Raw genomic sequence first — 13,169 nt, 5'->3', positions numbered from 1 at the left:
CTAGCTCTGGAAGCAAGATGTGAGACTGTGTTTGTTAATGATCTTAATGAGCCTTAAAGAATCTCTATCCAGGGAAATAGAGAGATATTGGTTGATGGGTACAAACTTCCAGTTATAAGATTTAAAAGTTTGGGGATATAATTTACAGCATAATGATTATAGCTAATAATACTGTTTCACATACTTGAATATTGCTAAGAGAGTAGATCTTACATGTTCTGACCACAAAAAGAAATGTTAAACTATGTGACAGATGGAGGTAGTAGCTTATGTTATAGTGGTAATGATTTTGAAATACATAAATGTATCAAATCAACCCCTGTACACCTTAAACTTACACAGTTATGTGTCAATTATAACTCAATAAAGCTGGAAAACATTTTTAAAATAAGAAGAAGGAATCTACATTACAGAATAAGAGTTTAATACATGTTTATTGAATGAATTTTTAAAAGCATCTCTATATGACAAAGCAGCCTGAGCCTCCTAGTCTGAGCTAGAAATCTGTATATTCTAACCTTCTCTGTCTTTTCAAAGTCATTTCTCATTCTCCCTAGAAGCTATCATTTCTGCATTACACAGGGATGTATAATTTATATACCTGAAACAAAGAACCCAGGTTAAACCAAAGTGCTCATAGGCTCAATGTGTGAGTTCAATGTTCTCTTAAATTTCACAACTGGGCCCTGACCGGTTTGGCTCAGTGGATAGAGTGTCAGTCAGCCTGCGGACCGAAGGATCCCTGGTTCGATCCCGGTCAGGGGCATGTACCTTGGTTACGGGCATATCCCCAGTGGGGGGTGTGCAAGAGGCAGCTGATCGATGTTCCTCTCTCATTGATGTTTCTAACTCTCTATCCCTCTCCCTTCCTCACTGTAAAAAATCAATAAAATATATTTTTAAAAAAATTTTCACAACTGGATTTCAGCAGAGGTTGCATTATTTTTTTTTAAAATGATATTACACTACTAACTCCCCAAAAACAAACCTGGCATTTCAAACCACCCACAGGATGCTAGATTTTTTTGCTTTAGTACTCACTTAAGCTTAGAGCTCCAACTGGGTCAACCTGTGATGGTACAGTGCACAAGCAATTAAAAGAAAAATCTAGCCAGATTGATTCAGGGTTACCATCCATGAGGCCAACAGTCATCCATATCAAGCTCTAGTGAGGCATTTATTCTCGCTGATGGCTGGTCACGTCCACATTAAATAGACATTCCTTTCATGAATTCACAAAGATAATATGATCGATATGTATAATAAGCTCAGCAACTTCTGGAATACCACTGAAGAGGACTCAGCTAAATGCTGCTCTGCTCAATCAAAAGTGATCTCTTTAATGAGGCATCAGTCTCCCCTAACACCCAATTTCTTTCACTGAGCTCAGTGCCTGGACTGGAGAATGACAGTCCCTAAGCACACAGACCCAGGTCTTCCATTAGTGGTCTGACAGCAGAAATCTCCAAGGATAAGGATTGCATCAAAAAAAAAACACAACAATTCCAACAGTTCTAAAAGCCAAGTTCAAGCCATTCTATTGGTCTATGTGGGCTATTTGCCCCAATCTCTCAGAGAACTGTGCCAAGACAGAAAATCTTCTGCATAGTAACTCCTGGCCACCATATCCAATTTTTTAGACCATTTGTATCTGGGCACCTCTCTCTCCCGTTCTGCCGAACCTCTGAAGTGACACAAAGGCTACAGATGCATAATTCATGGAGCAACCTCCCAGTCAGCATATAGATGTGTTTGTTTTAGTTGAGCTGCAAATCCATTCAGTCTTTCAGAACCAATCCCAGGGATGAAATCCAGAGGTTTCACACATTTAGATACAAACTAAAACCTCTACTGGATTATTAACACCAAATTCATATTATTTGGGCATCTTAACTGTATCACTTAGTTTATGGTTTGTGCTGAAAACTCAGACACTTCGTGAATCAATATGAACTTGATCTATTCCATGATATTCAAGTTACTTTAAATATCAGTGAAAATACACTCTAAAACAGTGATGGTGAACCTATGACAAGCGTGTCAGAGGTGACACACGAACTCATTTTTTTTGGTTGATTTTTCTCTGTTAAATGGCATTTAAATATATAAAATAAATATCAAAAATATAAATCTTTGTTTTACTATGGTTGCAAATATCAAAAAATTTCTATATGTGACACGGCACCAGAGTTAAGTTAGGGTTTTTCAAAATGCTGACACGCCGAGCTCAAAAGGTTCGCCATCACTGCTCTAAAACATTCCCTTTCTTATCATTGAAAAGAAAATAAACTCCTTAATGTTTCAATATGTGATTTCAAAAGTAGAAAACAAAAGGTTTATAAAGCCTCAAGCCATAAATCTCAAACCTTTCATGACAGGAGGAACAAGACTTTCATTGAAAGAAGAGGAAAACAAACACCAAAGGTTCCTTTTAGTGTAAGCACAAGAAATAAACTATTACCTCTGACTTACACACTATTGTATTAAGAAAGCGGCCCTACCCTGGCCAGGGGCCTCAATTGGTTGAAGCGTTGTCCCATACACCAAAATGTTGTGGGTTCAAAACCCAGGGCACATACCTGGGTTTCCAGTGTGACCCCTAGTCAGGCATGTACAGGAGGCAACCGATAGATGTTTCTTTCTCTCTCTCTCCCTCTCTCCCTCTCTCCCTCTCTCCTTCTCTTCCTTCCTTTCTCTCTAAAATCAATTAAGACATGTCCTATGGTTGGTTAGAGCATCGTCCCAATAAGTCAAGGTTGGGGGTTTGATCCCTATTCAGGGCATACACAGAAATCAACCAATGAATGCATAAGTAAGTGGAACAATAAATTCTCTCTCTCTCTCTCTCTCTCTCTCTCTCTCTCTCTCTCTCTCTCTTAAAAAACAAAACAAAAAAAGAAGAATAAAGAAATAAGGAAAGCAAAGAACCCCAAGGAATAAATAACTTAAAATTTTTAATTTCTAGGTAGAATTTGATGCCAGACGTCATATGGACTCATTATGGTGCTAAACCAAAGGAAATGTAATATACTTTTGTAGTTATCATCCAAGAAACATAACATATTCTACAAGAAATGAATTTAATGTCTATGGCCCATAAGGGGTTTAAGCCCTTCTGCTAGAGAGTTCCAACAGCCATTTTTTCAATATTTTTTGTATTGTTATCCTTTACAAAAAAAAAAAAATTCTATTAAAAGCATTATTCTTTTCCTACATAAGGCTATGTCAGTTATGTTTTTTAAAGCGAAAAATAAAGGTGATAACAGTTAAAGTACAGAGATTCTGAGGTAAAGATATTCAACAATAAGAGAAGCTACTGTACTAAGGGAGACTATAAACTTTGCTTCCCCCTTAATCTTCACCCACCATTTGCCCTGGAGACTTAGAATAGGAAACTGAAGGAGAGTCTCTGAAAGTCTTTCCAGGCTCTGAGATTTTGAACTTCTACTTATATGAGAAATGAAATACCTTTTGCAAAGAAATATAATTATAGTGATCACACATCATAAATTTTACTGAACAGCCACTATTTCAGATATTTTATCATTGCTCCCATACACCATCAAAATGTGCCAGAAATTTCAATATCCTGGCATCTGACTCACATTTTGCAGACTGCCTCTCGCCCTTGGAAGTGGCACAAAAATCCTCTCTCATACCATGTGGTCCAATTTGGGTTTGGAAAATAGGTCACTATAATTATAATGATAATGTCTAACACTCTTATAGCACTTTATAGTGTTTCCACATCCTTTAAAAGTCTCCTGTTCCTTTCAATAACCCTATGAAGTAGGTATTTGATTTCCACAGTAAACTTTTGGTGAACCTATGTAACATCCTCATTTTACAACAGAAATGAAAGCATCCAGAAGGTAAATGACAGGCGTGAGAGATCACCCAGCAAAGTCAGGATGAAAATACAGACTCTTATACCAGGTCTCTTTCTGTTATAACTTCTGTAAGGTCCAATGTGTCAGCAATCCCAAAGAAGCTACCTGCTTGGACCAAAGAGTTGCAAAGAAATCGTCCCATTGGATGTCAATGTCACATATATACAGCTTTCAAGCCAGGGCACCTCTACCTCTGTTAAAACTTCACTTTCTTTCAGATTTGATCATTGGGCCCTACTCTCCTTAATTATTTGTACTGTTGAAATGGGGGGTGCTCAAATTTTACAATTAAAATTTAACCTTCTCACTTGACAATTTTTTGACATCACATCTGACCCTGATTGCTTTGCACGCCTCTTACTCCCATGCCTCTTCCTCACGCTTTACAGTCTCTCTCACCACCAGGACTCCTAAGGTAAGAAGACAATCCTAACAGTTAGTCTGAAAGCATAATCTCTTCCCAGAATTTAAAAAAAAAAATCACAGAAAGATGGTGGAAAGGCAGGAAAATTTACTATTTCTCCACTCCTCCGAGTTCTTTATATACTGGCAAACTTTATTTTCATCAGAACTGAATCCCCAGGACATTAATTAGACACTGTCGTTATTCAACTAGAAGTACTGCAAGTTCAATCTAATGATTTTCAATTGAACATTTTACCAATAAAGAGTTGGCTTCAAGGCACTTTGAAAATAACAATTATTACAAATTCTCAAAATACTTCTGAAGCACAAGTATTTCAAGGTCTTCCAAAAGGACTAATGATTTTATTTTTAAAACAGTAAGCAGATTTTAAAATATACATAAGTATCGCTGATTTCTTTCATCCCAGGCCTTGCATAACTGAATGTCAATGTGTTTTCAACTTTGTATCCTATCCTACCCACGAGAGCAGAAAGCTTTCAAAGAGCTCCCAATGACTCATTGAAATAAAGAAAACGCCATGTCCTCCATCTCCCCGCAAACATAATTCTCATTTTCCCTCCAACTTCCAGTTCTTTTTATTTTTAATCCTCACCTGAGGATATCTTTTCATCAATTTTTAGATCATTCACTTGCCTCCTGTGGGCATCCCCATGGGGGTTCGAACTCACAACTTGTGTATGTGCCCTGTCCAGGAATCGAACCCACAACCTTTTGGTGTTATGGGGATGACGTTCCAACCAACTGAACCACCCAGCCAGGGCCCAACTTCCAGTTCTAATAAAAGATGTCATCTATCCCAAATACACTAAAAGTTACTTGAAGGCAAAAACCTTTTATGTCATTTTATTCCTCACCTAGCACCATGCCTAGCATTTAGAATGTACTCAAGAAATGTGCTAATCTGTTTGAATGCATTCACAAATATTTTAAAAATGTATAAGTACAGAGAAATAATCAAACAAAATTTTAAAAAACTGATTCTAAAAATAAATATTTGCACATTAAAAATGTATAATATCCGGTGTTAATGGGCACTCTCCTAGTATTGGGAATTGAAGCTGATACAACATTTAGAAAAAGTAATTTGACTCTATGCATTGAAAGTCTTAAAAATGTATATACCCCTTGATTCAGCAATATTATGTCTAGTCATTATAGAAACTAGTCTAAGGAAATAAGTATAAAAATATGCAATGTTCAGGAACACTTATCTCAGTGTTATTTTTCTTAGAAGCATACTATAATGCCAAACAATAATAATTTGGTTAAATACATTATAGCTTAGTCATGGAATGAATAACATAGAATACTATTTTATTAGTAAAATATATTCTGTAGATAAATTTTTACTGCCATAAAAGATATTAACAATATATTAAGTTTTAAAAGGAAGGTTAGTACAATATAAGATCATTTTGTTTTTTAAAAATAACTATATATTATACATAGATAAGGGCATGAAAAGATGTACATCAAAATGTTGACAGTAATTGTGTCTGGGTGGGAAAATTATAGGTGTGGTTTTTTTTACTTATTTGTATTGCTTATTTTACTATTTCTGTCATGTCCATGTATTATTTTTGTAAAAATAAAAAGTTTTAATTAAAAATTAACAGTCTTCTCATAGCCGAAACCGGTTTGGCTCAGTGCTAATGACAATAGAGGATCTGCCAGCCATATTACTTAACTTCAAAACATTCTGACATACATCATCCAAGGAAGTGGACATCCCCAGTAGGAGATGTGCAGGAGGCAGCTGGTCGATGTATCTCTCTCATTGATGTTTCTAACTCTCTATCTCTCTCTCCCTTCCTCTCTGTAAAAAATCAATAAAATATATTAAAAAAAAAAAAAAGAAACAGTCTTCTCATAGACAACCATGTCAGCCAAATTCACAATCCTAATGACAATAGAGGATCTGCCAGCTATATTACTTAACTTCAAAACATTCTGACATACATCATCCCTGAAAGTGGAGCATATGAGAAATACTTTCAAAGGAAAAGGAAACCCCAATCCTGAACAATTTTACAAGGTGGGGAAAAATGTGAATATCTCACTAGCTAAGGTTATTAACAACAGAATTATGGTTGTTTCTGGAAAGTGTTTTATCTCCCTTTTTACCTCCATGTGTACTCACTTCTGAGGTAGATTTCTATTAAGAATCATTGGACTCACTAATTGAGATTCAAATAGGAGGTGGGGAAAGAATCTGCAAAAAAGAGAGAGACCGTTTCTTTTGCAGAAAGTAGGCATTGAACTTGATTAGAAGGCAGCACCTAGCTCTATACCCAGGTCTGGTCTAGGGCTGAATCTAAATCATCTCTGTTAATACAGATCAAGTGGATGGATTTTATTTTATGGTTCTGCCAAGAAGGTGGGAGGTAAAATTTAAACAGTGCAAAAGAAATATTGGAAGAGCCCACTAGAGATTACAAAGTAGTTCCACATTCATGGTCCCACTAGATCAGATGGTATCCTAAGGACCAGCCACTCTCCACAGATGACCCTGAGAGGGTCATGCGCATGCATGAAATAACAAGAGCAGCCAGGTCTGCATTCCTGATGCAGACTTTACCCACTGAGCCCTGCTGGTTGTACCTGAACTGCACCATTTTAGCTTGAAATCCTTTGAAGATGGCCACTGCGCTCCATTTGGATCATTTTGCAGCATTGTTCTCAGCCACAACACAATTGTTACAATGTGATTCTATGAGCAGAGGACACATCACAACACTAGAATCTAACCCCAGCCTCCAGCAGGCCTGGAGAGAAAGTCTGGTTCTCCTCCTGATATATTCTGAATTGGATGGTTGTACGTGGTAATTGGCAGATGAAACCAAACTTGTGTGCTTCCACACATAAAATCCATGTCGTTTTATTGTCTTCTTGTAACACAGAGCAGACACTTACGTCCTCACATTTTAATCTTTGGCCAGGACATCAATATCCTAGAAAGGTCAAACAAATGCTGTGAAATTGTGAAGAGCAGCCCTCGGGCTAATATTGTGGCAGGCATGGCAGGTGTGCAGCTGTGTGCAGCTGTGTCCCGTCACAGCTGCAGAACTGCCCTAAAAATCGCCAACACTTGTTACATTGTTTTCCTGACTGTGCCAAAGCCTCTGGTCCTACAGCAGGACAGAGTTCCACAGCCCTTTGGTTACACAAGAGATATTAACACCCATCAGTCTACACATCCTAAAATATATCAAAATCTCACTCACCCCAGGCTTTCATGTCTGTTTACATGTTTCAACTGGCACCAGCAAAAACAAAGTACTCTAGTTTTTTCTCATTTTAGGAAAATATTCAATAATCTTATTAGCTCGAGAGTGCAAGTGTGGCTGACTTCCCATCCCGCAAGAGGAAGTTTTAGACTTCAGAGATTTTTATATGACCCACCTTCTACTACTTCCAATAATATTTTTCAAAAGAAGCGAAAAGACTTAATAAAAAGAACTCTTCCTTAGAAGATATAAAAAGCCTGGTCCCCCTGACACGACATTATAGTTCCCTCGAACTCCCCTTTTTCAGATAGTCACTTGCACTCACTGATATTTACGCTTTTTGAGGCTCTGTTGGTTTTTTTGGTTTTGTTTTGTTTTTGGGGTTTTTTTTTTTACTTTCCTTTACAAACTCTGTTGCCTCTTGGTTTCTGGAAGTCTGTCTTTCACACAAGGAAAGTAGGGCTTGGCTTCTCAGAGCGGTGCTTGGCAGGCACAGAGGCAGGAAACGCAGAAGGGAATGAGTCTGTCAGACTCATTTTCTTCTAGTTCAAATGTTTATTTCAGATTTGGGAGGAAGTGGAGTGGTTCCTTTCCATTTCCTCGTCTCTGGAACCTGCGAGTTGTATAAGGCTTGGAGAATCTCTCTCACCACACATCATACTCACAAGTTCCCAGATGGAGACTCTTCAGAAAACCTCCAGTTAAACAGAGCAGAATTCACAGCTCTCATGCCCTTCTGGGACCATCTCTCATGGGCTTAGGACTGGAGCATTGAGCTAGAAGACTGAAAGCAATGCAGAGGACAGGGCTGGTGGGCTCAGGAACACCCTATTCCAGCTCCCAAGGGGCAAGGACTGGGACGAATGTCTCGACTGACATTAGTCCCCAGTCCTGCCACGTGGTACACCTGAGGCGGAGAGGTATGACATCATTTGTGAATGCCCCAGTGTGATCTGGTCCTGAGCCCACTTTCTAGGTTCCTGAGACTTACCGGGTCTGACACTGGTGTTTCAACAGCAAAACTTAAAATATACATGTTTTAGTAGTGAACTGATTTCAACCCATGCTATCTTTTCTAATCCATACTCTGATTTCTCTCCCCCCGCCATTTCTTTTATAAAGCCAAGCTATTTACCTCACTACACTCACCAGCTCAGCTCTGCAACTTGTTTTATCATCTACGCAATTGACACAGTTCATTTTTAATGCCAAATGGAGACCATCAGAAACCAAACTAGAAAATCTTGTGGTGAGTTTACTACTAAACTCTAACAGATGTGACTGACTCTAACTGTAGGCATCAGGACTGATGCATAATTTTAGGTACAAATTACTTACTGAGAATATTTATAGACAGAAAACTTCTTCAGCAAAAAAGAAGACCCTAGACATTTAACACAGATTATCTTGTAATTTAGCAATTGATAAAGTAGCCAAACATTGTAAATGCATTAATTATGGTTTGTTTAGGAAAGTTCCCAGGGCAGAGTGCTTGATCTAATCATGTTGTTTTGCCAAAGAGTTTTAAAAGGTAAAAATCCAACTCAGTATCTTTACTCATAGTATAGATTTTCTAGTTGCATTACTGTTTGATAACCACTGATTATGTTCCCTAAGATCTATGTGCACAAAATACATACCTTTAAGTGAACTCTATTTACACTTACGCATATATATACATTTACACATCCAATAGTAACAAACTAGTTTTTATATTACAACGACCATGGATGAACTCCTAAAACAAATTAACCCTTCCATATGTCAGAATTCCCTCATAACATGCATTTATTATGATACTCATGAGTTGACAGTATAACGAAGACATATTACATTAGATACAATCACAATATTCAATTTTGAAACCAAAAGTAGTCAAAATATAGATCACATTTTTTTCAAATTTCCTTTGTTGGCCACTAATTAAATAAGGCATACTAATTGCGCGTACAGTAATGAGTCTTTTTAATCAATTAAAAAACCCAGGATGAAAGGAGGAAGAAGAAAAGGAAAGATAAAGAGTCATTGCAAAGGTCATAATGAGACAAACATTTCTGCTTGAAGATATTGTCACTAAAGTTACACTATAAGCTAGCTATGCCAAGTCATGTACTTCTCATACACAAAATTATATTGTATCAAATTTAAATTTGTTACAACTGCCATGTACATTAAACCAGTGATAAGGAATATGTAACTCAATATCTGATCTAGTGAAACAGCAACCAATATTAGCTCCCAGCCACATGAAGACAATCTCCAATGCCATTACTGGTGTCAGCTAAACCTCAGCCAGTTTTTCTTCTCCGGCCGTTTTCAAATAAATTTGTGACTATCTCCATTAGGAAACCTTGGAGGAAGTCTCTATGAGGAGGTAATTTTGTTGCTCATTCTTGGTGCCCTGCATTGGCTGTACTTAAAATAGACAGTTGTACCAATGTCCTTTCTATTACCCGAAGGGGAAAAAAAAATCACATACACTCCAGTCCTTTTTCTTTCAGCTTGCAGAGAGGCAACTTGATCCAACCAGTGTTGAAACCTGAGTAGGTCACTGTACACCATGATAAAATTCCCTAATCCCTGAGCCAAATCTCCCTAAGGGGGGCCTCCTCCTGATCCTCCACTTCCCAGGCTGACTTTTCCATTCGCTCTCTCCTCTTTCCCCCTTTCATTTCCCCTACCTTCAAGCCTTGATATGTGATCCTGGTGGGGGCTCAAGTTTCCGTTTTTACAGCTTAGGCCGTGCTAGCTGTATACATTCCTTTCTTTCTGCCGGGCAGTGATTACTTACCAGGGCTTAGTTTACACTGGTCCAGATGAAAGCCGTTCAGATGAAGGCAAACACAGCCAGGCAGCTCCAGCGGCACCGATATGAAGCTGCACAAGGCCACATTGTGTTCTCGGTGACATTTTGTTGCACATATTTTTATGCAGGGCAACCAACTTGTTATGTTACTCTACACTTCAGATGGAGGGGTAATAATACCATGACGTTTGGGGATGGGTTTTATTGATGTGGTTATTACTCTTAAAAACGGAAAAATTTTAATGAGTTCGAAATAACCCTTTCACCTTTTGTCTTTGAAAAATCACTTTTAAAAATGAGGACTTTTAGTGCTATTATATTAGAGGAATGCCTACTGAACAATTCCACTAGGAATGGGATTTCATGACTCCCTGGCATGGTGTGCTTTGACAAGACTGAAGATTTCGGCCAGGGGTCTCTGACAGACACATTGTTCCAAACCAGAGAGAAAACACCATGCTACAGGCAACTGAACTATTTGCTGGGTGGAACTTTTCATTTACTGCTACTATGGGTTGAAACAATAAGGATTAAAACTTCAAATAGGAGGTGGTGATTTAAAAGAAAAATAACATTTTCCAAAAGGAAATTCTGTGCACGGAGGTTAATTCCATACTTAGTCCTGCAGCATTGGCTAAAAACTGTGTAATTTTTCCCTTCACACAATGTTGTTTTTGTTTCTTCCTCACCAGTTCAGACAAACATCTGTTATACTGTAGAAGGACAACTATCTCCCAAACCACGGAGTGCACCCGCAGCCAAAGTCAACAACGCGAGCCCCAAGCATCGAGCACAGTCAGCCTTTATATCCAGCCGGGATAACATTTCACATGTTTTGATTAAAATTAGCTAATTTGTAATTCTAGAACCTATGAAACTTAAAAGCTGCCATCCATATAGATCACATTAGGCAGTGTTTTAAAGGGCCAGTGCACACTCATTTCCTGGTTACTTCACCTCTCTCCTCTCCCTCCACCCCCAATTTAAAATGAAATGGGAAAGTAATCTGGAAACGCAGGAAGGGTAAGTGAGGAAGAATGGTTATGGTCGATTGTTTGAATTCCAGCCCCTTTGGAGGACAACTCCTACTGGTCTCTCTCTCTCTCTCTCTCTCTCTCTCTCTCACTCTTTCTCTTTTTTAAGCTATGATTGGAATCAATGGTGGTTTCCATCCCAAAGAATGGCCCTGATTTCCAAGGCAAATCTTCCTTAACTCTCTTACTTCCCACAGCTGCACCTCATACTTCCAAGCACTAAGTTCCTCACCCAGAAAATAAGAGCCTTAAGTTCAAAATTCGGATTGTGTGGAAATTTCCCAGGGGTGTACATATAGGACATATTATCCATGTGTCCCTCTCTAAGCGTGGGCTTCATACAAGGCACTCTCATAGAATATGTTTGTTCCAAAGAAGAAAACATCAAAATGCGATGAATTCAACTCAGTTGCGTGCCATTTTCATTCAGTTTGTCTTTTAAATACAAACTTAACCAACCTCAGCAAGTCAGCTGGCAGTGTTAAGGAGTCTATGCAGAAGATGGAGACCTAAGACAGCTGCAGGATGAAAACTAAGGTTCCCCCCCCCCAAATCTGCTACTTGTGTGTAACTCAAAGAAAAATAGGTAAATAAAATAATCTTTTCTAAATCAGGAGAGACTCCTGTAATCACAGAATAAACCCCTCGCCGGGCAAAAGCTGCAACTTCATAGAAAATAAGGGGCTGGGGGGCCCAGGAGGGTCTAGAGCTGCGCGGCGCTCTGGTGCCATCGCTCCAACGGGAACAGCTGGAGCACCCGGCGGCTGCGCTGGCCACCTCTGGAGCACCGCTGGCCTGGCGCGGAGCCCGGCCTCGCCGAGCGGACTCGGGGCTGGCCTGTGCGAACAATGGGCAGGGGCTCCGCAGGCCGCCCCTCCGACAGCGATCCTTCAGCAGGGCTGGCCGGGTCTGCTGAACTGGGGAGTGGAGCGTGCAGAGGCGCGGGAGCGAGAGAGGCGGAGGCAGCCTCGAGAGAGGAGCGGGCAGGGCGGGCGAGGCGAGCCGGACGTCAAAACGGTACCCAGCCCCGCGCCGCCCGGGCCGCGGCTCTCCCGGGCACTGACAGCCCCTGTACGCCGCTCAGCTGGCTACTTGGGGGGAAGCGGGCCGGGTAGCGGGGAGGTGAACCGGGGAGACGGGGGAATGGAGCGCTCCCGGGTGCCTCGGCCCGGCAGCTCCTAACTTTGGAGGGACCAAGAAGCGGAAAAAACTACACCGCCGACTAGCAAAGCCTCTCGGCCGTGCCCACCGCCACTTGGGCCGCCGGACGCCTCCCCCCGGAACGCGCCTGTACCAACCTGGGGTTGACACGGTTAAAGAGTGTGCGGTTCTCCGGCCGCCCCCACCCCCACCAAATCGGAGGCAGGCAAACCCCGAGGATGCAGCCCGCGAGTTGGCCTCCGTTCTGCACCTGGAGGAGCAGCGGAGGCGTCCAGGGCATCCTACCGGAACTGACAAGCGCTCCCCTGTCCCCCCAAACCCATACAACGGCCCGAAGGGAGCGGGCGGGAGAAAGAGCGCGGTCTCTCCGGCCCCGAAGTCCCAACATACCTTCATTTCCTCGTTGATCTCCCTCTTCACAGGGTGAGCCGGCTTCCTGCTCCTTTTATTTTCCGGAGGTCTCCCTTCTTTCTCCATTTCTGCCATGTTTTTGTGTCTGGTTTCTGTGGAGATGAAATGGCTGCTGCCGCCGCCGGCGGTGGCGGTGGCGGTGGCGGCGGTGGTGGTGGAGGTGGTGCTGATGGTGGCAACGCTGGCGGAGGTAGCGGTGTCGGCGGGGCTGGG

General features: G+C 40.8%; 1 protein-coding gene across 1 annotated transcript in view; it reads right to left on the bottom strand.

Annotated features, from left to right (window-relative positions):
• The window catches only part of SOBP (sine oculis binding protein homolog), a 140,103-nt gene extending 127,001 nt beyond the window's left edge, over positions 1-13,102 (bottom strand). Inside the window, 1 exon segment of the mRNA XM_023761765.1 lies at positions 12,936-13,102. Coding sequence (XP_023617533.1) covers positions 12,936-13,031 — 96 coding nt within the window. The 5' untranslated portion in view covers positions 13,032-13,102.
• Positions 13,103-13,169: the final 67 nt, after the last annotated feature.

Source organism: Myotis lucifugus, unplaced genomic scaffold, assembly GCF_000147115.1.
Source record: "Myotis lucifugus unplaced genomic scaffold, Myoluc2.0 scaffold_216, whole genome shotgun sequence".
Lineage (NCBI taxonomy): Eukaryota > Metazoa > Chordata > Mammalia > Chiroptera > Vespertilionidae > Myotis > Myotis lucifugus.
Note: the sequence above shows the minus strand (reverse complement) of the source record. Positions and strands in the feature narration are given on the sequence as shown.